Here is a 24,148-nt window from a genome sequence, read left to right as displayed (position 1 = left end):
GTTCACTTGGGCTTTGAAGAGGCTTTCATCATTTAAGACCTAAAGTCTTCAAGGGTCTTTGTCAATTCACATATATGTTTAAAAGGATTCTGCTTAGCTCATAACTTGAAATCTAGTCAATAGAGGCAGATTTTTTACAGTAAAACAGGCATGGTTGTCAGTCACGTTGAATTTTTTGTTTTGTTGTGTTTCATTTACAGCTTCGAAAATCCACCTGTTAAATGGCATTAAAAATGTAGAAAATCTAAAGGGCAAATAAGTTTCCTTTTTAAATGTGAAAAGAGCATGTTTATACCAGTAATTTTTAAAAATTGTATTAGTAATAATGGTTTATATCTCTAGGTTTTGAGTTGATAAAGATTTAACAGAAGATTTTGATTTGTGTTTTCATAGGGTTATGTGGAACTGACAATATTTCCCACAGTTGCAAACCTGAACAGAATCAAGCTGAACAGTAAACAGTGCAGGATCTACAGAGTGAGAGTCAATGATTTAGAAGCAGCTTTCATCTACAACGATCCAACGCTGGAGGTCTGTCACCATGAGTCAAAACAGTAAGTGGTGTATTTAAGATTCTGCAGATGTAGTGTTTTCTGTTGCTGTTAAGTATAAACTATTCTATTTTACTGTCAAGTTTTATCTGGTAATTTCCCTAATGGTAACTTTTGGTATGGTGCCTTAATTTTGGAGAAGTATTTTGGTGATAATTTTGACTCTTAATTTGGCTTTATAATTTATTGTGCTAGTATATCTTTTTATTATTTTGTGGAAGTATAAAAAAAATTTCTATAAAGTACTTCTTTACAGGGAAAAAGGGCCTTGGATTTGATCTGTGTGTTCGAGAAACACTGTGTATTTCTTTATTCATGAGTTATGCAAGGGCTTCAATAATTGAGTTTGCAAATACAGTGTTCATTTATATAGGACACAGAATTTATTATCGGAGTTATGCAGTTTTCTTTGGGACTTGATACTGAACCACTTGAGTAGTTTGTAATTCTGTTTGCTTTGTGACTTGATGTTTTTGTTATTGACACTATTGCTCATTATGTCAAAAATTCAGAATCCTTATTGCAGGGATTCTAGATTGTTGAGAACTAGTAAGTAAAGCTTTTGACCTTTCCTAAGGAATCAGATTTTCATTATTTATTGTTGCAGATACAGTGTAAGTCCTAGAACCTGAACTCACTTCAAAATTTTAAAGGAACAGTTTCAGATTTCTTCACCATCTCATATTGAAGAGTATGTTTAAAATCATGTGGCATTCTGCATGTTCTAGGGAACTGATATACAAAGGAGCTTTAGCAAAAAATGTTGTAGCCTTTTCATTTTTGGTAAGAGCATGATGTGCAAATGTTTTCGCTAGGTATTCTCTTTTGATTTGCTGGAGTATTCATATTCTCACTCCTTCTTTTAGCTGGCTTGACTGAATTTACAATTTGCTGAATTGTTAAAAAACTTCTAGGGAAAGTGTTGTTTAACAGCAGCTGATAAAAAAATCACAGAGTCCTTTAGGCTGCAAAAGACTGTCTGAAATCATCTAGTCCAACTCCCCTGCTTATGCGGGGTCAGGTAGGACAGGTTGCACGGGGCTATGTCCATTTGGGTTTTGAGCATCTTCAGGATGGAATCTCTGCAGTCTCTCCAGATAACCTTCTCCACTGTTGATGACCCTCACAGTAAAAAGCATTTTCACGTATTCTGATAGAATTTCATGTAATTTAATTTACATCCACTGACAGGAGTAGACACAGTGGGCACAAACTGAGACACAGGAGGTTCTCTTTGAACATCAATAAATAATTTTTATTGTGAGGGTGACTGAACACTGATACAATTTACTTGAGAGACTGTGGAGTCTCTATCCTTGGAAATATTCCAGTCATCTGGACATGCAGGAGCAAGCCCAGTGTCCTGGGCAAGTGATTGTAGGTGACCCTGTCAGAGCTGAGGGGTTGGACCAGAACACCTTCAGAAATCACTTCCACCATTCTGTGATTCTGTAGTAACTGGAATCCTGTGTAATTCCTGGAAGATGGGAGAAAGAAACAGCATCTAAAGTTATCAGAGTGAGCACTCCATTATGTTAAATAAGGAATTAGGAGAGAGAATTCTATCATTTGTGGTGAAGGTGAGGGGTGTTTTATTCAAACTATTCAAACTTAATAGAAAATCTCTGTATTCCATAACTCCTGTGTTATTCATAGTTATGAAAGACAGAGGTCACCAAATATTCATCACAAAAACTGGTATGCCTCTTTCTGTATCTCAGAAGTTAAAGCAACATGAGTTACAAAATATTAGATGAAGTTAGATGTATTCTTCCATTGAAATATCTGGTCACAATTGGGTAGTTAAATATAGCATCTCTGTTCTTTAGGAAGGATTGCAAGCAGAAATACTAGAAATATAAAATCTCCAGAATTAGTACCTCAAAAAAAAAATCATCAGTGTGTTTTCTCTGCCCTTCTTTACAAAGAACTGTTTCTAGAAACAGTGCTTTGTAGTAGTCTTTATATCTAATCATCTGGTCATCTCTTCCAAGTTCTCATTTGTTATGGCAAGTTTAGTGATGATATCCTTTGTATCCTTGCAGCTGAACTAGCTGCAGCAATTATTTTGAAGGGGACACAGATAAGACATGATAGTTTGTTTCTGATCTTACAGGGATCATTACCTTTTGCACAGTTTTCTTTAGTCTGTGGAACTAGTAAATGGGAAATGAAGATGTTTCTTGGCAACCTGTTTATTTAAAGTATTTTGTTTTCTGTCTTTACTTTCCCCTGTGGTGTGTTACAAGTATAAGTTCAATTAATAAGGTTGTATATAAAAACTTTTTCATAATGCTTTTAGTTTCTTAGATATTTTCTAAAAGAACATGTAAAATCATAGAAGTGTTGAAATTGGAAAAGACTGATAAGATCATGATCATAAGTCCAGCTGTCAACCGAGCACCACTATGACCATTAAATGATGTCTTCAGGTGCCATGTCCACATGGCACATGTTTTTTGAACACTTTCAGGAGTGGTGACTCCACTACTTCCCTGGGCAGTCTGTTCCAATTTTTACAGTCTTCTCTGTGAGGAAATTTTTTCCAAATAGCTTATCTTGGGCATAAGTATTTAGAAAAGTTGTTACTATAATGGACACTTTCCTATCTTTTTATGAAAGTTAAAATAATCTGAAGACTTCTTACTCCCTTAGTTAGCAACAGAATTCTATTTAAAATGGAAAACTCTGGATGAAGTAAAAATTAGGAAACTTGCTACAGCATCTCTGACTTAAAAGGTTATGCTTGCTGATAGGAGATTAAGAGAAATGGTTCATTGTTATGTTGTGCAAATTTTGGCATGCAAGAAAATAGTTAAAAGAGGTTGAGAAATTCGACTTTATGTATGACACAATTCTGTCTGCTTCACTGTGATGTTCTTTGCTATTTCTTGGTGAGAACTGTGAGGTCACCTCTTTGTCTTCTGAATTGAAATATTCAACTTGTTTTCAGTTCAAATAGTACTTTTGGTTTTTAGCATCTTTGAGGAAAAACATTGACACATGATCTCTATCATTTCACATTTTCAGCATTGCAGAAGGTGAAACAATTTTTTCAAGTCATGTATATTTTCAGTTCCTCTGACTATCAGAAAAACCGTTATTGAAAAGGTGATTAAAAATCAGCGAAATTTGTAGGAAAGGTTAGAAACCATTCATTAGCACATTAAATGCATTTTTGGCTTTGATGCCATTGCAAATTTATCCATTAGTCCTGAACCATAACTTCAGGTAACAAGTGAGAGAGTGTTTAAAGGTTTATCTAGAAATAAAGTTGGACTTCTGTCTTGTAATTTCCTCTGGAGGCTTCAGGACAACATGGCTTTTTCATGTAAGAATAGATGGATGAATTTAGATAACACAGTTACTTCCTTCCTGACTGAGCAAACACCTGAACAGTGGTGTAAGGTTTGAAATAATTCACTTTGCTTTCCTGTGTGTACACAAGCTGGCAGAGAATCCCATTTTGCTCATGCTTTTGAGAAGAGTTTCAAATCTTGTGTAGACTGCATATAGTGTTGGGGAATGTCTGTTTTGGTCATGTTGTAGGGCTGTTAAAGTTTTTGAGTGTTACAGCTGTCTGTCCTCTTCATCTTTCTTGTAAATGCTTTCTCAATTCTGTCAGTAAGCTGACAGAATTCTGTCAGAATTCTGAATTCTGTCTCAGTTTTGTCTGTATGCTTTTTCTGGGCTATCCTTCTACATTCTATATAGAAATCCCAGTTCATGTTCTGAATACTGAGGCAACTGCTTGTATTTCAGCTCTATTTAAAATCGGCAAAGGAGATTTTTTTTTCTTAGTTGTGTGGTTGAGATTGTAAACTGTTAAATAGGTGCAGCAGAAGCTTGAAGTTTGGGTGCAGTAGTTTGATCTCTGATAAGTGAAGTTTGTGATGATCCCGTTGTGCCTTTTACATGCTTCATGTTTGTGGGATAATTAGGATGCCAGCTGAGAGGCTGTTGCATTTTACTATTATTTCTGTATAAAGGAAACTGGAGTTTTGTATAGCTAACTAATGTGCACATCATGCTGTCCTGTGCAGTGCTGGTTCATTTGTCCTTTTTTTTAACTTGAAGCCTGTAGCATTTAAGCATTACAAATATGAAGATGTTTTGATATCCTCTGGTTTCACTGTTGCTTTATTTACAAGCAACAGTGAGCTGTGAGAGAGAGCAATGTGGGAGCCTTCAGGGCATGTGTGTCTTGCAGTATTTTTTTCTTCTGAGAAGTCAATGATCAAGCCCTTTGCCTTTGTACAAAATAGAAAAAATTCTGATGGACTGAGCATGTTTTGCCTTGCTGCAATAAATAGCCTTTTTTTTTTTTTTTCCACACTGATATGATGCTTGTCTAATTGAAAATTCATGATAGACTTCATTAGAAATAACCAGAGTGGCCTGGCCAGGGTCGGGTTCATTTTTTTGCAGTAGTCAGGAGTGGAGAAGAGGAGGCTAAGACCTGGAGATTATTCTATACCACCTCACCTCATTTTCCAGAGATGGGCAAAAGGCTCGCTTCCAGGTCCCACAGCATGGCAGAGGGGCCAGGTATTTTCAGGAGTTTACCCAGGATGAGCAATACCAGGTGACTCATTCACCTCCTTTCTCATACATGTTGTTGGTATTGTTGCTGTTACTGTCTATTTCATTGCTGTCTCTGGCAAATTGTTCTTATCTCAATCCATAATTTTTACCTTTTGTGGCTCCAGTTCTCCTCTGCAGCCCACCACAGGGCAGGGTGGAGAGATAGAGTGGCACGTAGTGAAGTAGTTTCAGTGGATACACTGAATGACACAAAGGTGCAGAGCACTTTTGAAAAGAGATGACACAGTCCTTAAACGTAACCAGGAATGAAAATTAGGTTTTTCAGCATGACAAAAATTCAAATCCTTACCCTATTAATAAATTACCTATATGTATTATATATTTTCAATGGTATATCTTGTATGTACTGATATATCAAATATTTATTCTATATGGGAAGCAAAGTAAAATGTAAATGAATTACAGGTAATGAAGAGTAATGAATTACAGGTAGAGCAAAGAACTTACTTTGCCAAGTTGAAGCTAAATACTGTAAGAAAACTGGTTTATAGACTATATGTTTGGAACATACATTTGTAGCACTGGTGTAGCTGCTGATGATAAACGCTATGGAAAGTTTGAAATCAATTAGTAATTTTAAGAAATAAGTCTCTGCAGAATTGCTTTTTTACAGTCACTCAAACTGCATACACTTGGGCTGTAATTAAGTATTTGGAGTGAATTCTGATAACAGAATGTATCTCTACTGGGAAAAAAATAATGAATACACATTTGTTTTTCATTGTCAATCTACACTTAGCATTAGGAAAATTTATCATTGTCCCTTGGGCTGTAACTTTTGGCATGTGCTCTGTTTTTCTTAAAATGGCCATATTGAGTTTATTGAGAATAGTTCAACCTATGAAAAGATTAATCTGTGGTACTACTCCACCTTTAATGGATTCCTTTTACAATGAATCACCCATTTGAACTGGAACACTTCATAAAAATAGAAATACAAGAATAGGCTTATTTTCCATAAAATGTTAAGCGCTGGAGTCTACCTTCTTTGATGTAAAATCATAACCTTTTCCTGTCTGTGAACCCAGTGACGTTTAGAGTGTAGCCACAAGCTCATCACAATCCTCAAAGTTTGAACAAATTCTCACTGATGTGTAGGAAAGGGATCCCTATCAATAATAGCCATTTTTCAAAAACAGTTTGGAGTAAAAATTAAACACTTTGGACTTTACAGTCTAACAATGTTACTGTGGTTTTCTGTTGCTAGCTTTTTTGATTACTAGTAGTTCTTTGTCATGGAGTCTCTTTTTAAGTAGAGATTTTCCACTGGTGCTGGTTTGCCTTTCTAGGTGCTGTTTGAAGGACAGCTTAAAGCAACTTTGTTTGGGAGGTTCTTTTACCCTCAGTATGACAGATCAAGGAAGTAAATCAACTAAAAGCTGTCTGATTAGAAAAAAAGGACTTACTTTCCCATTTGACACTTTCAGCTGCATCCCTACAGGATCAGATGAACAGTAATCTCCTTAGTGAGTGAGGTAGTAGTGGCACGTGAATGAGAGTAGGAGATAGCACATCAGCTGCAGTTTAAGTGGGTTGGAATTGTTCTGGAGCCATACCTGAAGTCATACTGTATTCCAGGGTACAAACTCAACCTTTTCCTTTTAAAACTTGTTGGCATTGTATCCTACCTAACGGTAGACAGTTAACTGTGAAAAAGGAAAAGAACAATATGTTAAAACTTGAGATTTGTGTGTTTCTCTACTGAAATGGTCCCATTTACTGTTCATGTCTGATTTTCAGAAGCTTCCAAGCAAAGTAGACAAGTTTACTGCTCCTGATACTCTCAGTCTTGGTAGTAGTGCCAGGGAATTTGTGCACTATTATTGCCAAAGATGAAGAACTACATGGAAATATGTTCTCAATATATTTCTGTTTTTTAGTGAAGTTTTTTATGTGTGGAAGACTCAGAATGTTAAGCATGGTGTTTGACATACCTAGATTTACAGAATGGTGCTGGTGTCATGGTTAATTACACTTCATTCTTCCAAGTAAGGTGCTATAATTTGGGTTGTTTTCTCTGTGGGTGGTGAATAGAGAATGGTTAGATGAGAGCAAAATCCTGAAATGAGATCATGTCTGCTTTGTGTGGACTTCAGATTCCATGGAGGGTGGAGTCCCCAGCCAAAAATTATTCCACTGTGGTGCAGTAATCATGCACCTGGGTCAGGACAGCCCCTAGTGTCAGTACAGGCTGGGGCATGAAGGGATTGCAGGCAGCCCTGCAGACAAAGATTTCAAGATGCTGATGGATGCAGCCCAAAAAGCCAGCGGTGTCCTGGGCTGCATCACCAGCAGTGTGGGCAGCAGGGTGAGGGAGGGGACTCCACCTTTGTGAGACCCCACCTGCAGCACTGCCTCCAGCTCTGAGGTCCTCAGCACAGAAGGTCTTGGACCTCGTGGGGCAGATCCAGGATGGTGAGAGGGATGGAGCATCTGTCTGTGGGGAAAGGCTGAGAGACTTGGGGTTGTTCAGCCTGGGGAAGATACTGCTCTAGGAAGATCTTATTGCAACCTTTCAATACTTAGGGGGGGCTTTATAAGAAGGATGGGGCAGACTTGTCAGTAGAGCTTGATACAGTAGGACAAAGGGTAATGGTTTTAAACTCTTAGAGGGTAGATTTAGACTAGGTGCAAGGAAGAACTCTTTCACTGTGAGTGAAACGCTGAAACTGGTTTCCCAGGGAGGTAGTAAGTGCCCCATCCCTGGAAACACTGAAGGTCTGGTTGGACAGGGCTCTGAGCCACCTCATCTAGTGCGAGATGTCCCTGTCCTCCCCCAGGAGAGTTGGACTAGAGAACTTTGGAAGGTCCCTTCAAACCCAGAGTGTTCTGTGACTGCTTTATGCGTGATTGTGTCCTGCTTCCACAGTGCTTGGATTCATCAGCAGTACCTAAATTCTGTGGGAAAGGTGATAAATTAGTCAAACAGTTTCTCTTCAGGTATAGAGTTGTGCAAGCTTTCAAAAAACTGCTTGTACTGGAGAATTAGAATTAAGAAAGATTTTGCTCCCATGCTTTAAGCAGTTTAGAAATCCTTTTTGGAAAAGTATAAAAGCTATCACATAAAGCTGTAAAACAGGGTTGTTTTTGAACTTGCCTGGTTGTTCTCCAGTAGCTAAATACAATCACATTAAATAATAAGGTACCATCCTGCTCTTAAGTACTTTAACAGAAGACATATGCTTGTTCCTGCTCATTTCAGTAGAAAACAATTAATCTGATTAAGTCATAACTGAAGTAATGATAGGACTTTGTGATGAAGTGAGCAGTTAATGAGCAACTGATACACAGTTGCTCAAACCTGATTACAAAAAACTGTGTTTGCATCTTAAATAAGTAACAGTACAGTTTAAAAAAGAATTTTTAAAATATAACTATAAACTAAAAAGTATAGCACATATTTCTGTGTTTGTGCATTGACCAAAACTCTTAACTCTTAATATTTTATGTGTTAATTAGAAGTGCATTAAAAAAAACTCCTGTTCCTATCCTTCAAGCTGAAGGGATTAAGCTAAAATGCCATTGCCAAGCTAAAATCTAACAGGAAAGCACGAGCAAAACTGCAATATATGAGGAAGGAGATCTTCAACACAGAGCTTTTAAATAAAGATATAAACTTCTTCCAAAATAAAAAACAGAATTTTAAATTTTTATTCCAATAAATGTAGATATCACTCTTATTGACAAGAAAAGAACACTGAGCATTTCTCAGTTTATTGGGAATTATTACTGCTTAAGTGTTTTTGATCACAGATCACTTCTGCAAGAGCCATATTTTAAGTTCTGGTTGTAGAAATCTAATCTTTACTCCTTTTCTCTTTCATTCCTTTAGAAACAAAACAAATGCTTGATTGTCCATGCGCCTTGAAATTCAGTATAGAAATTGTCTTAACTTCCAAAGTTGTTTTTTTTTTGTGGCTCAGCACAACTGTACTTTAAGAATTAACTGGGCATTTCTGACAGGAGGAATCTCAACTATTTCTCCAATGCCTATGCTGCCGCTGTCAGTGCTGTGGACCCAGATGCTGGAAATGGAGAACTCTGCATTAAGGTTCCCTCGGAGCTGTGGAAACACGTTGATGGTAAAGAGACCTTACTGAAAAATTCATTTAGGATGTCAGAGTTGTCAGCTACAAGTTTGCTTAGGAAGATACTAGTTTTGAAGAAATAAAAGTAGTGTTACATTATTTTATGGATTTATGACTACCGTTTCCTTTTTCCTCTCCACTTGAACTCTGAAAAATAGTTTCACATTTTGGTAATATGAAATGTTGCAAGGTTTCTTGACACTTCATACAAACAAACATACTCTTGGGTGTTCATGACCCCAGGAGAATACTTGAGGAAAAGTGGGAATAATGGAGTGTAATTTTGAAACTGCTTACAATAGATATGATCCAACAAAGAAAGTAATTTACAAGGATGCAGTTATATACTTCTTTTTACAAAACTCTACTAATTTTATGCCATCTGACTTTGAGGAATGGTCATTTTAAAATTGGTTTGGTAGTGAAAGTAGACTCCTTTATAAACTAGCATACTAAATCCTGGAATAAGTAACTGTTTTAGTAAATTACTCTCCAGTGTTGATTATTTTCTTACAGGGATCTTACTAGTTTTTTGTATTACTTTTTTGCATGGTTTTATTGTTTTTTCCCATGGATTTATGAGACCTCTGAGAGAACACAATTGTATCATGAGGCTGATTCATGCAGTATTGTCAGATGCACCTTGAGGGGAAAGACACTTTATTTTAATTTTTGTGTAAGTTCCTGTTGCCTTGCCTGCAAGCCTAGAAGGGAAAATATTCAGACATGTACAGTTTCACTTCAAAGTTTGAGATCCAAAATATGGTGATACTTGTGGGATAAATTTCAGCATATGCTTGAATTTCTTTTCTTGCCTATCTATTCATAGGTGAGATTTCTGTGAAACTAAACCAAAGCAAAGACACTTAAGTTACGGGAAAAGCATTAACTATAATAAGAGGTTTTAAGGAACTGCAAGTTACAATAATATGTCTTTTCAGCAGGGTGCCAAGGAGATCATGGTTAGGGTATAGTCTGTATAAATATGCTTTACTATTGGGGAATTGGAAGATGAAATGTGACTCCAATTGCAGTTTTTATTAATAAAGGTTCTTATAAATAAATATCCTGTAAGTTGTGTTAGGGAGGTCTCAGTTTTGTAAGGTTTGAGCTGTACTGTGTAAGTGGACTGGGAAGTCCATGAAAATGAAGTTATCACATAATCTTCAAAGACCTAGAGTCCAAAACTGAGTTACTATTCTGAAATTACTTTCATGTAAGGTGTTTGTACTTAGTCCAGTTTTGGTCTTTGTGCTGCAGAGCTGAAAGTCCTGAAGGTGCATATAAACTTTTCTCTGGACCAGCCAAAAGGAGGCCTTCATTTTGTGGTACCCAACATGGAGGGCAACATGGCAGAAAGAGGGGCTCATGTCTTTTCATGTGGTTATCAAAATTCTACAAGGTAAGAAAACTGTTTTTGAGTGTCAAGATTTGTATTTCCTGTTTATTCTCAAAGTGTAGGAAATACAAATAATTTATTCAAATTCTTTTATGTTTAAAAAATTCTAGAACATAATTTGTGCTTGAAAGGAGCTTACCAGTGTGAGGGAACATCTGTTGACTAGTACAGTAATTTCACGAATACAAGCCGCACCAATTTGACCAAAATTTTGGTGGAAACCCGGAAGTGCGGCTAATATTCCGGGGCGGCTAATCTATTAACAAAATTCTAAAAGCTGCCAACATGGAAGTGAGAGCCCGCGGCAGCCCCAAGCCAAGCTGGAGCCCGGCCGGCCCCGGCAGAGGTGGGAAAGCCTGGCAGAGGCGGGGCCAGCAGTGTCGGGGGCGGGCGGCAGAGCCTGAGCCAGCAGGGCGGGGGAGCCCGGGAGAACTGGGGCTAGCAGCGCAGGGGAGCATGGCAGAAGCAGGAAGGCCGGCGGGTGGGGCTGCCTGGCAGCGGGGGAAGCCCAGCATAATTGGGGCCAGCAGCGTGGGGGAGCCCAGCGGTGCGGGGGCCTGCAGTGCCGGCCAGGGCGAGGAAACGCGGCGGCGGTGCAGACGGGAGGGGGCAGCCGGCGAGCCTGGTGGCGGCGGCGGCAGCCCTGCCGGCGGGGCGAGCGAAAGCGGCGCTCGCGAAAGCGCCGCCGCGAGCCGCGAAAGCGCCGCCGCGAACCGCGAGCCGCGAACCGCGAACCGCGAGCCGCGAACCGCGAGCCGCGAAAGCGCCGCCGCGAGCCGCGAAAGCGCCGCGGGGCGGGCGCGGCGCTCGCGAGGCGCGGCGCGGGGCGAGCGAAAGCGGCAGCGGGGCGGACGGCGAGCCCGGCGGCGGCAGCCCTGCCAGCCGGGCGAGCGAACGCGGCAGCGGGGCGGTGCTGACGGGAGAGGGGGGCCAGCGAGCCCGGCGGCGGCGGCAGCACCACCCGGCCACCCCGCCGAGCCGTGGCGCTGAGCTGGGCCGCCTGGCCCCGCCCCGAGCCAGTAAAGCCCGCTATGCCGCGATCCTGTTACTAATTGGCCAATTTGTGAAAGCTGCGCACGGATTCTCGCGACGAACGAAAGTGCGGCTAATATTCGGGGTGCGGCTTATCTATTGACAAAGACAGCAACATTGTCGAGGCACCGGGGGTGCGGCTTATAATCCGTGCGGCTTGTATTCGTGAAACTACTGTAATTAGAATGTTTAGTCTTTAGAGCTTGGCAGGAGGTAAAGACAAAAAAACCTTGTAAAGCTTTAAAATGTTAATGTATTCATATATCCTTAAAGTATTTAGGGATATAGTTTGGAACTTGAAAGAAAAATCACCTGTGAAAAAGATAATTGTTAAGTATAATTGTTAACCATTTTCCCCCCAATCCTAACTTTCCTAGATTTTGGTTTCCTTGTGTGGATTCATATTCTGAGTTGTGTACCTGGAAACTTGAGTATACTGTAGATGCTGCAATGGTGGCTGTTTCAAATGGAGATTTGGTGGAAACTGTATACACCCATGATATGAGAAAGAAGACTTTTCATTACATGTTGACTATTCCAACTGCAGCTTCTAATATCTCCTTGGCAATTGGACCTTTTGAAATCCTTGTTGATCCATACATGCATGAGGTAATAATCTTCACCATGGAAGCCTCCTTTTGTTTTTGAAAGAATTACTGAGATTTTATGTGGCAGTCAGTATATATTAGTCCAAGTATTTCTAGATCAGCCTTCATCAGTACAGTTATATGATAAAACTTGTCTGGTAATGCCTGTACTTAAATTTACCTCCAAAAAAACCTTTAAATAAGCAGCAATTCCATTTATTTCTGAATTTATGGGGCAAATTTAGTTCAAATTGGTTTCTTCCCTGATATATAATATACTTGATATTTATGTATTTAAATATCTTTGTAGGTCTTGTAACAAAATTTTGCTTTGTTTGTAGGTGACTCACTTTTGCTTACCACAACTTCTGCCATTGCTCAAACACACCACATCCTACCTTCATGAGGTGTTTGAATTTTATGAGGAGATTCTTACCTGCCGCTATCCTTACTCTTGTTTCAAGACGGTTTTTATAGATGAGGCTTATGTTGAAGTAGCTGCTTATGCATCCATGAGTATTTTCAGGTTAGTATTTGAGAAAATTACACCTAAATCCATGGGTCTAGAAGCTTTAGATCCAAGACTTGGGAAATATGTGAAACTCTGGTTATTTTTGTAGCCTGAGTTTTGGGCTTTCTAGTTTGAAAAGGCTTGTTTTGATTGACATTACAGGCTTTTATCACCCATTTCCATTTTTATCTGTTATAAAGATACTGGATTTACTTTAAGAAAAAACTGGCAGTGATTTTCCTTCTGAATTAGAACTGCCATGCATGAAGTATTTAATCTCAAATTAAGTGCAGAAGTTTGATTGTGTTTTATTTTTCTCCAGCTGGAATAAGGTATCAGGAATCCAAGAGAGTTTCATCAGTTAAACTACTTAGATTTTACACAGAGAGTTACGTATATAGCAAGAGATCTGCCTGCATTAAGATCATTCAAAAATCAAAAGTTTTAAAAGATGTTACTATCTCACTGAAAAAGCAGTGAAGAAATTATTTTATTTGTTTTGGTTTGAAAGCTCTTGTGCTTCATTGGAGCCAGTGCTCATGTTGTATTATTTTTTTATGGGGGTCCAGCACAAATCTCTTGCACAGCGCAATGATTATAGATGAAACTCCACTGACAAGGAGATGCTTGGCACAGGCCCTGGCCCAACAGTTCTTTGGATGTTTCATATCCAGAATGTCCTGGTAAGTATTTTACCATAGTATTCTCCAGAAAATGGGGAGGGTCTGGGAACCTCAAATTTTAATTTGCAAATTGCATTTTATCAGAAAAAGAAGTAAAATAGTAATTGTAGAAGAAAGCAAAAATGGGAAAAAAAAGTAAGAGTAATAAACCCAGCTCAATAAATGAAAATCCATTAGCATTTTTCATTGTTTGAAAGGACAATGTAAGAGATAAAAGTTCCAGAGATTGTATGGATTCTGAATGTTGTAGTGTGCTTTGGCATCTGAAAATTTTACAAAGGTAACTGTTTTGCATTATCAGACAATTTCTGTTAGATATTTTGGATGATGAAGTATAGCCTGCATACAAGGTATTTGTAGAGCACAGAACTAATAAATTAAGAACTAAATAGTTAAGGAGAATGCAGAAATTAGTGTCAAGTAGGAAAATTCCTGCTAAGGTAGCTATAACTCCATGTCTCAGAAAACCTCCCCAAAAGGGTTTTGCAGTTCTGATCAGTATTTATATTAAATCCTTTTCATACACTTTATTTATTGGGGACCCAATAAATAAAGTAACCCATTACTTTTTTTATGGCAAAAGTCTATGTCCCAGAGCAACCTTGTCTTGACAACAAAGGAAATAAACATATTCTTAAATTGATGTTTGTATTGTTGTAATTTCTCTGTCTCTCTTCTTTATTTTGAGCCTATTTGTGTAATGAAGGCAATTTTTTGCATCCTTCGTAATGTCTCCATTTTCGTATGTTCTTGTTCTGTTTACTTCATCATACCCTTTGTACAATGTCATTTTTCTGTTTAAGGTTCTAGTTCATGATCACGTTGTAGTTTTTGTCTATTTTTTCTCTGTTAGAGCATAACTTACAGGATGTGTTTAAAAGGGTTTCCACCAAATTGTGAGATCGTTATTTTGTCTACTTGCTATCAAATCTTCTGCACTGCATTGAGTTGTTTATCAAGAAATTAAGATCATATAGATTAGCAGTTGCTTTCACTTTAGTGTCCATTTCCACCTGTTTATTATTATTGTTTCAGCCAAAATTTTTTGGTTTCATATTTAAATCTGGATTTCTGTGGTAAAAGTTCAGTTTTCACTGACTTTTCAGTTTCATTGGTCCCGTCCAGGTGCCAAGTTCCATAAATTGGTTCACAGCTCATCAGACTTCTGTTGACTTAGAGATGTTATACAACCTCTTGAAATTTGTGGCTATTTTTAAGCTGGTCAAAAATACCATCCCTTACAAAACATCCTCTGAAGTGATACAATTCATGTTTCTTTCTTATAATAGGTCAGATGAATGGGTGCTGAAGGGAATCTCTGGTTACATTTATGGCCTTTGGATGAAAAAAACCTTTGGTGTTAATGAGTATCGTCACTGGATTAAACAGGTAACATCACAGCATTTTCTCTTCCTTTCAGACATTTTGCATCAAAGAAATATAAAACCAGAATATAATATAGCTTTGCATTGCAATCTGAAGATCTTTTTAGTAGTTACAAACTTCAGAGCTAAAATATTTTTACCACTTGCTGCAAGAAAGACTACCAAACATACAAACCTAAATAAATTTTTGTGACTGCCATATGAATAATGAACAATAATTGTTGTTGTCTCTCCGTGCAATTAATTTTGCTCTTTTTTGTTTGGACTTCTGACCCAAAAAAAAGAATCAAAAAAGGATATTACTTTTGGAATACTTAGACTAGAATATAGGATTCATAAGGGTTTGTATTTGGTGAATTTATGCTTTGATGGCTATCCATATGTATCAGAAAGACTCCAATATTAGCTTGATCAGTGATGGTTCAGGTATCTTTTAGTGTTACTGAAGTACTACATGAAATAATTAAACAGTAAAAAAATAAAGGGATTTCTTTTCTTGGAAAGTAAATATCTGTCTATAGCTTATGTTTCCAAATGTAATCTTTGAGTCAGGTACTTTTTAGTGATAGCAGCAGTGACTCCTCATTCTTTGCCAGTAACATTTATTCACAAAAAGATACGTATCTTCTTTCTCTCATCACATTTTCTTACTCTCCCTATTCCAAAAAGTAAATCCTAACCCCACTTGCTCTGTTTACATCCTTTACTCACCTGGGAACCCAGTACCAGGTCCTTCACTGCCTAATACTCATTCACTTCACCAGTCTCATGTTTGTGCTAAAGGTGTGGGTGCTGCAGAGAACAGCAGAACTGGATGGAGGTCTGGTGGAAGAGTTCACTGCTGTCTGCAGCACAAGTTGCTCATGTTGTTCCCCATCTGTCCACACTAAATTAAAGGTGTCCATGTAGAATTGAGAGGTGCTACTGTTACAGCCTCCAGTTCTGCCCTTTTTCTAATGTATTACCAATATATGAAAGTTGATACATATGAATAAACCTCAATACGTAAAAACATTTGGAAGATCTTTAACACTGGGTTGCAGACAGGCATTAGTTTCTATTTCCTGTGCTTAAGCTTACACAATTTGATTCATGTTGACTTTTGGGTGACAGTGAGCCCATACCAACATCCTGTCTTAAAATATGCTTGTTAACCTGAGCATCAGGCAAGTGCAGAGCTTGGGCCTGACATAGGTATTTATTTATTTATATCGATATTTAGTACATTATATTTATTTGTGTGTGTGTCTGTAGCTGTTTTCTGTTGCACGAAATGCTGATCACATTTATTTCTTTTGGTCAAAGACAACTTATTTATTGAATAATGATACTCTGGTTATAATGCAGTTCAGCACTGTTGAGGATTAATCTCCCTGTTCAGCCCTTGAACAAATATGAACTACTAATTTTTACTATTTTATTATTGTTTGTCTTTTGAAGAGCATCTCTGATTTTAAAATGTTTCTTCCTTTGTAAACAAGCTTATTGGGAAGTATGACTTGAGCAATACTCAAAGCTTTCCTGTCTTCTTTAAATAACTTCTCTGCTCTTCAACATTATGCTAACTTCTGTATGTTGTTCTTAGGAGTTAGATCAAATCGTGGCATACGAACTGAAGACTGGAGGAGTTTTACTGCATCCAATATTCGGAGGAGGAAAAGAGAAAGACAAGTATGTTTATTTAAGCTGCAAGTCATTGCAGAGTATGTTTTTATGGGGCCATTAATATATGCCTTGGGTGTGTTGTGTAGCACAAGCCCAAAGGCTGAAGATCTCGAGCTGCCCAAGGCATGTATTACCAGTCTCATAAAGTTCATCTTGAGTATATTGTAATACCTGTTGTTCTATTTTTCTTTCAATTTGGATCTCAAAGGAAATGAAGTATAGTGAATGTTTTTAATGCTGTTTTTAGTAAGAGGGTAAGAGAGAACATGGAGCCAGAATTTTGACATGAGCTATTTTTGGAGCGGTTAGTAATTTTCAGGCTTTTTTATGCTATCATCATCTTTCTGTTTCTTTGCCCTTTTTTCTTTCTACTCTCAGATATCACCTTGTAGTCATAGACTGAGATTTCTTAGTATATTGGGGGTAGAAAAGTATTAGATCAGTAATCTGTGAAGTACTATTAGTTACCAATGTGAACTGGCTGGGTTTTTATTTTGCCTAGCTTCAGTATGTTTAGCTTAGAATGATTCCCCTTCTCTCTCTTGTAATACTCTGATGCTACCCACTGAGTAGTACTAAACACTGGAGGTAGAAAAACATTGCTACATGTCAGATCAGTAAGTTGATATGGGTTTCAGTGACAAGCTTTTGCTGGGTTTTTCTTTTCTTGCATAAATTGATCTCCTTATAACACAGCCTCACAATGAGTTGCTTTCTGCAAACACACAAGCAACATGTGCACAGTTGCAAGGTTGAGCCTGTGTGGTTAGACTACTATGTCAACTTCTGTTCTTTACTGCAGCAGAAGTCCCTGTATTATGAAAATACATCCAAAATTGCCTATAACAGTGGTTCTTTTGCAATTGATTGTGTGCAAATCCACATTTCATTCATTTAAAGTTAAAGCTCTGGATTTAGAACTGAATGGATTATGAAAACCACTGAATTCACAGGAGTAAGATCAGATGAAACTAGACATAAGGGACACATTTTAAAAGAAGGAAATTCACTAAAATCAAAATCTCTAACTGTTAATTTTATTCGTTTCACTATGTTTAGTCTAGATTTGGACACAAATAATTGACAAAATCTTGTCCTAATGGTCTTAAAGTTGTGTTTTGTTGCTGTGATATATTGTTGGAAACTGGTTCTACAGTTATTTTACTACTGAATTGTATAACAGCTTGTTAGTAATAACCACAGCATCACTTAAATATGAATTATAACTTGTTGTTCTTTGTAGATTGCAGAGTTCTCTTGTGTGTAAATTATGGATATGTTCCTGACTCTGGGAGATAATTTGTATTTAAGGAAAGTATTTTCATAATGGGGCCTAGAACATTTCTCTACAGTATATTGTATGCATTTCATTTCTTTCTTCTGCTTGTTATGATACAGTTTCCTGACAAATATATTTGCAGCATAGCAGTTCCAATTAATAATAATATAAAGAAAATTTGTGTTAAGTAATTACCTCATTTTTCAGCTAAACTAGAAGTAAAACACCATAATGAATCAAGGGAAAAAAAGCAAAACCCCAACTTCTTTCAGACACATTAATTAATTTGTGTGCAAAACAAAGGTCTCAGATTCTTCCTGTTTATGTCTGGTGTAGCACAAGCACTGCACTCCAGAGTGCTTGTTCTAAAAGACAAAATCCCAGAGCCTGGGACAATGAAGGGAAGAAACTGCAGATTAACTCCTGTGTAGGTGAAAGCTTCAGAACAAAGCTTTGTGTATAACCTTTTCATTTTGTGTCCACCTCTCTGACTGTGGTTCTCTTCAAGCTTTGATTGTGCTGCTACCATCCTACTGTAAAAATTAAAAACTTCTTGAAATTCAGATAGATATATTTCGTATGGAAGAAGCTTACTGACCAGGTTTCCATTGAATGGCTGGACTGTGTTCAAGAGCATGAGTATTACAAAATTCTGTGGAAAAGCTGTTTCTATTTCAACAAAGGTTCTAAGTCCATATTGGTAGTTTTAACACTGTTTTGGTGCCAATTTAATAAAGGCTGTGGAATTATAATGATTGAAGGAAAATATAATCTGAAGAAATGTATTAATATTGAATGAGCTACAAGATGTAACTGTCAAATGCAAACTTTTCTCAGCCTGTTTTCCAGTTAAATAATGGATCCAGTACCAAAATCAATCAACACATTGTAAATTTAAAAAGGGATCTTGGGATTGTGGGTCCTGGCTCAGTTGTAATTTGCAAGTGAAGAATTTTACAAAAGTCAATCAACTGTATAATTTGAAGTCAGATAAATAATATTTATTCTGAGACCAAATTATTATATAATGTCTGAACCGCAATCTCAGTTTCCTCCTTGAATTTCAATTCTTTCATGGTTACTAATCCTTCCCTACCTCAGAATAGAGAGGTGTCCAGAATAACAGGAGAATTGTGATAAGGGGAACTTCAGCAACTGCTTATCAACTACAAACAAAGAGTTAAACTCTGTACTTCTTTTTCACAAAATTGCTGTACCTAAGAAGGATAATACTTGCTTAAATTCAGAAATACTTCTCTTTTTGTATCTTCTTAAGATGTTTAAACAGATACTCATGAGCAAAGTCAAGGGATTTTCCCAGTAAATAGAAGGATGAAAAAGTTATTAAGGTGCTGCAGTTACCCTGGTTCTTGCCATCTGAAATATTAAGGGCTGCAGATAGGGAACTAAGTGCTGGTACTGTATTGCTGGAACATCTGCTAGTGAACCTCAGCAAACCTGGTTTTTTCAGATGTTTGTTACTCATTCATGGAAAACTCAAATGTCCTGTGAAAAATATTAAAAGAAAGAACATAGTGAAGCAACATGCCCCAGACACGGTTCATCAATAAAATTAAGTCAGACTATTAATAATTTCTACTTCTCTAATATGAGTCTCCTTAAAAGGAGGCAAAAAAGTCTTCTTTTTCTCAAGGATTAAATATTACCTGCCTAGTCTTCTTTGACATGTTACCTAATTTAGAAGATACCAAGTTTGCCAAAATAATGAAAGATAAAATAGCTAACTAAAATAAAAGGAAAAGAATTCCTTAGTCTCATCACATGAAAGCATTCTGTGAGTGGTAAAACTCCTACTTTTCTTGAATTGCAACAAGTATTTATTTATTTAAATGGAAAATATTTACTGTATACTTTCTTAAATGGAAGAGGAGCAGGAAGGTTGCTGATTCCTAAGTAATTTCCAGACTCAGTGGCAGGTTCCTTGCTCAGTTTGTTGGTGCTTCCACTGTCTCTACAGCACTACACAGCAGCTGTCATGTGCCATTGGTCTCTGTACAGTACTTGCAGGATCCCAGGTACATACAGCCTTGTTATCTTTCTGGACAAGTGAGTGGTCTTTTTAAGTGTGGCGTAATTTATAACTACAACAGTACAGGAGATCCTGAGTAATTGTTGGTGCAGCTCTAAGCTTGGTTGCTGGGGAACATTTTAAGTTTCATTCAATAAAACACAACATATATGTTGTTTTTTGTTTGTTTGTTTTCCAGCCCTGCTTCACATTTACATTTTTCAATCAAACACCCTCATACACTGTCCTGGGAATATTACACTATGTTCCAGTGTAAAGCACATCTTGTTATGAGACTGATTGAGAACAGAATTAGCATGGAGTTCATGTTACAGGTAGGTATTTAGATGATTATGTGGAGTATAAAAAACTCTTTTTCTTCAATTTAATTTCATTAAATAGAGTTCAGAGAGGAAGAGAGCAGGTCATCATAGGATTCCATTTGTAGTTTCAGTTTTGGCAGTACTGAGCAAACTTTTTTCATCTGGGTTAGGATAAGGTTAGCTGTTATTCTTATGGCATAGCTTACAGTACATTTTATATGCTGCATGCTCTCTTTAATCTTAAAGGTGTTTCATTGGTTTGGGTTATTTTGATTTGTTGTTAACACTGAGAGCCTGTTTTACTGTCCCTGACTGGTGTTGCTGTCAGCTAATCTGATGAAATTATAAATAATGACAATAATGAGAATCCAGCTTCAGCTCTCTCATTATATAAAGTATTCAGTGCTAGATGAAACTTAGATGCTTATATTAGAAGAAGCATTTGAATAGAAGATTGTAATTTTATTCTGAAATACTGAACTTCTGCAGAACTGTAGTTTCTCTTCTTCACTGATAATCTTTTGTGACATACCTTAGAAAGAATAGGGTGGTACAAATAAACAGTTAAAAATGAGTGATATTTTCATATCAGCTTCAGGTTTTTGGGGGATTGGGGTTTTTTTTCCTTGGTTTGGAGTTATTTTTAAGGAACACATGTATGTTGTTGTGCTAGAGCTATTTGTAGGTATTTTTCAGGTTGAAAATACTGCAGAGAATCTGATGAATGTTTAATTTCTGAAAAAGGAGATATTGTCAGTGATTTCTTTTACTGTAGATAATTCTTCTAAGTTGATGATCTTTTAATGGATCTTGTATATGCATATGTATGTGTAACTTGGAGGAAGATACATTTGGACTGAAAATTGCTGATATGGTCAAGCAAAGAATTATCCATAATGTCTTTATTTTGAAAACCTTTTTTTAAAGGCAGTTATCATAAAGTGAGTTTATAGGCCTTTAGTTGCAATTCAACTGAAACTAAACATAAAAGCTTATTTTATATATAAGTATTTAGGGAAAGTAATAACTTTTTCTCATTTTAGGTTTTCAACAAGTTGTTGAGTCTGGCCAGTACTGCTTCATCTCAGAAATTCCAGTCACACATGTGGAGTCAGATGTTGGTTTCCACATCTGGGTTTTTGAAATCTATCTCAAATGTCTCAGGCAAAGACATCCAACCTTTAATAAAGCAATGGGTGTATCCTTTTTATTCTTGGTCTGGATTGTTAATATGGAGAATGAATTTGGTTTTTTAATTGGCACTATCAAAGGAATGTGAAGAAGGTATGAAATGTCTTTGCATAAAACAGTAAAGTACATTATTCTGTGAATTACATATGTATGTGAGCCACAAGTTCACAATCTTTTCATAGTCCTTTGAACTATGCTGGCTTCTTTGCATGTTCTTTACTAGAAGGGATTTCATTATTTTAAGTTTTCCTTTGAAAGAAGCACAGGAACTCTGCTGGAATTTAAGGCCAAATTATACTAAAAGGATTCCAGAGGACACTGCCCATAGAAATATGCTGAAGTTGGACATGGAAAATGCTATAGTCTGGTGCATTTTAATATGTGATTTCCAGTAAATCACCATGAAATAAGTAACCTAAAGCACAGACTATTAGTTTACAATATACTTTAATAGTGGCTTGGTGGCTTGTGTTAATAGCACAGTTTCAGGTAAAATAAACCTCTGTGTGTTGATTCTTCAAATTTAAGTGATATTAGTTAAGAAGCAGGGTTTCTTATTTTGAATTGCTGTGAGGGGAAATTTGAAGTGGCTCCATTTAACAGGTTTAATTGTTAGTTTTATTTAATGTGACTCCAGGCTAGAATTGTACATGACTGCAACAAAAACATAACTTACTGTTGTAACAGACAACAAAAGTAGGTATTTAATTTGAGCTGATTTAATAACTAAAAATTAGTTATTAGTACAATTAGTATTTATAGAGTAATTTGAGAGGTTAGTATTTTATTTGCATCAGAAGTGTTCATAAAGTATTATTCTAATTTCCTTGCTTTGCTGTGCCAAGCACTTAAGAAAAATAGGAGCTCTGTATTCACACTGCAGCTACAACTAAATGTCAGCATTACTGTCTGAGCTGGGTGAATCTTAACTACATCTGTTCTGAAAGGAAGAAAGAATTGTACCTCACACATTTGGGGATTTTTTTTTTCACCTTCTCCATACTTTGGCCCCAAGGTTGATCCTGTTAACTGTAACTTGTATTTAATCCTATGATTGCCACCTCCCTACCATGCTTCAAACACTGCTATTCCTGTGAAAATGGATTTTCCACCTTGTAAGATCACAGCAGGTCTTTATGTTGTTTGGGAGGAGATCTTACTGCTATTAACTAATGCTGTCTTATGCCATTAGCAAGGGCTATGTTCATGCTGAGTGCAAACCTTGTCCTAAAGAAACCACTAAAAATGTCTTAAACTGTAACTGATGACAAAATGCCAGAGCTTCATGAAGGCAGCCTCCATGTACAGTACCAGTCTGAGGTATTTAGCAAAATGGCCAGGTGTTGGGAGGAAAGTTAATAACCCCTGTACAATAAGAAGTGCCTTTGAATGTGGAAACTCTTCCCTTAAATGCTGGGACCCAGAAGAACAGATTTTCCTCCCTTGCTTTTGTCTCATGTTGTCAGAGACTTGTGAGAGTGTACATTAGATTAAAATGCTTCAGTTTAGTGTTTTTGTTTGCTGTAAGTAAAGTGTAGTAATGGCTGTCATACAGAAATGAATGATGAAATTATTCACAGGAAAAATTGTCTTGAAGAACTCATTGCCTGGGCAAGAATTTAGAGTGAGGTTGTTACTTTTGTCATTCATATTGTATACTCTCATGTATATGTGAACTCATATACACACTCATGTGAATGCTCACATTACCCAGTTTGAAAAACTGCAGTAAAATAATGGAGTTAGATGTAGTGTGAGTGCATTTTCCCCTTAGTTTTATTTAACTAAAATACATAGTAAAACCATATTGAAATTGCTGAAGTCATATACAATTACTTTTTCTGAGAGCATGCCAGGGACATTGGATGTGGTGGAGTCCAGAATAGTTTCTCATAATTAGTTTCTTCATACTAGGTAGTTTTCTTTGCACTTCGGTTTTTCTCCACAAGAGACACAATTAGACATAAAAGAACTGTGTAAAGAAAAAAAATACAATGAACCTAAACCCCCAGAATTTCATGAATGAACACGAGTAATTTCATTTCCAGATTTTCTTGGAATGGGAAATTCTAGGAATAAAGAAGCATAAAGCAAGTGTTAAGAATTGAGATGATGGCTTTTTGTAATTACTGCATTTTGCACTAGAATTCCTATACTGCTTATTAGGGATCAGAGTGGAGTAGTAAAATTCTATGGTAGCTTCGCATTTAATAGAAAACGGAATGTATTGGAATTGGAAATAAAACAAGATTACACATCTCCTGGGACTCAGAAATATGTGGTAAGGTCCATTTTCCATATTTTACCTACATGTACGACTTTGATGTACACATTAATAATGTTTAATGTTAATAACAAAATCTTGTGAACTTGAAGGGTCCTCTTAAAGTGACAGTGCAAGAACTTGATGGCTCATTCAACCACACATTGCAGATTGAAGAAAATAGTCTTAAGCATGATATACCTTGCCATTCTAAAAGCAGAAGGTAAGAGCTAAAATACTAACTGTAGATATTTTTACTGTGGGTTTATGAAAACATGCAGGGTATTTGATGATAAATATATGCTTCTTTTACTAAGGTTTAACTGTGATGTAAGTGGAAAATTTCTTACTGTGTAAGGACAGCAAGAGACCATACAGAGTTCTTAATTAAAAGTTGTTTTAGTGTAAAAGTTTTATGAAGACTTAATTTAGGTAGAATGAGTTGAATGAGGACTCTAATTAATCAAATTATTCAGAATATCTTTGAATGGAAATCACAAATTAAAGAGAAGACAAATATAGGCCAGAGGAGTGCCTGAAGTGAAGAGAGTGCCGGG

General features: G+C 37.0%; 1 protein-coding gene across 3 annotated transcripts in view; it reads left to right on the top strand.

Annotated features, from left to right (window-relative positions):
- The window catches only part of TAF2 (TATA-box binding protein associated factor 2), a 61,198-nt gene that overhangs the window by 2,217 nt on the left and 34,833 nt on the right, over positions 1-24,148 (top strand). For 2 of the 3 annotated variants that reach the window (XM_033063087.2, XM_033063070.2), the window contains exons 3-14: positions 394-554; positions 9,120-9,238; positions 10,505-10,646; positions 12,053-12,284; positions 12,604-12,788; positions 13,343-13,456; positions 14,746-14,845; positions 16,427-16,512; positions 20,014-20,149; positions 21,181-21,335; positions 23,495-23,609; positions 23,705-23,814. In XM_033063087.2, coding sequence (XP_032918978.1) covers positions 394-554; positions 9,120-9,238; positions 10,505-10,646; positions 12,053-12,284; positions 12,604-12,788; positions 13,343-13,456; positions 14,746-14,845; positions 16,427-16,512; positions 20,014-20,149; positions 21,181-21,335; positions 23,495-23,609; positions 23,705-23,814 — 1,655 coding nt within the window. The remainder of the gene's footprint in view (positions 1-393; positions 555-9,119; positions 9,239-10,504; positions 10,647-12,052; positions 12,285-12,603; positions 12,789-13,342; positions 13,457-14,745; positions 14,846-16,426; positions 16,513-20,013; positions 20,150-21,180; positions 21,336-23,494; positions 23,610-23,704; positions 23,815-24,148) is intronic. The other variant, XM_033063079.2, reaches the window with a different exon arrangement.

This window comes from Catharus ustulatus, chromosome 1 (assembly GCF_009819885.2).
Source record: "Catharus ustulatus isolate bCatUst1 chromosome 1, bCatUst1.pri.v2, whole genome shotgun sequence".
NCBI lineage: Eukaryota > Metazoa > Chordata > Aves > Passeriformes > Turdidae > Catharus > Catharus ustulatus.
Note: the sequence above shows the minus strand (reverse complement) of the source record. Positions and strands in the feature narration are given on the sequence as shown.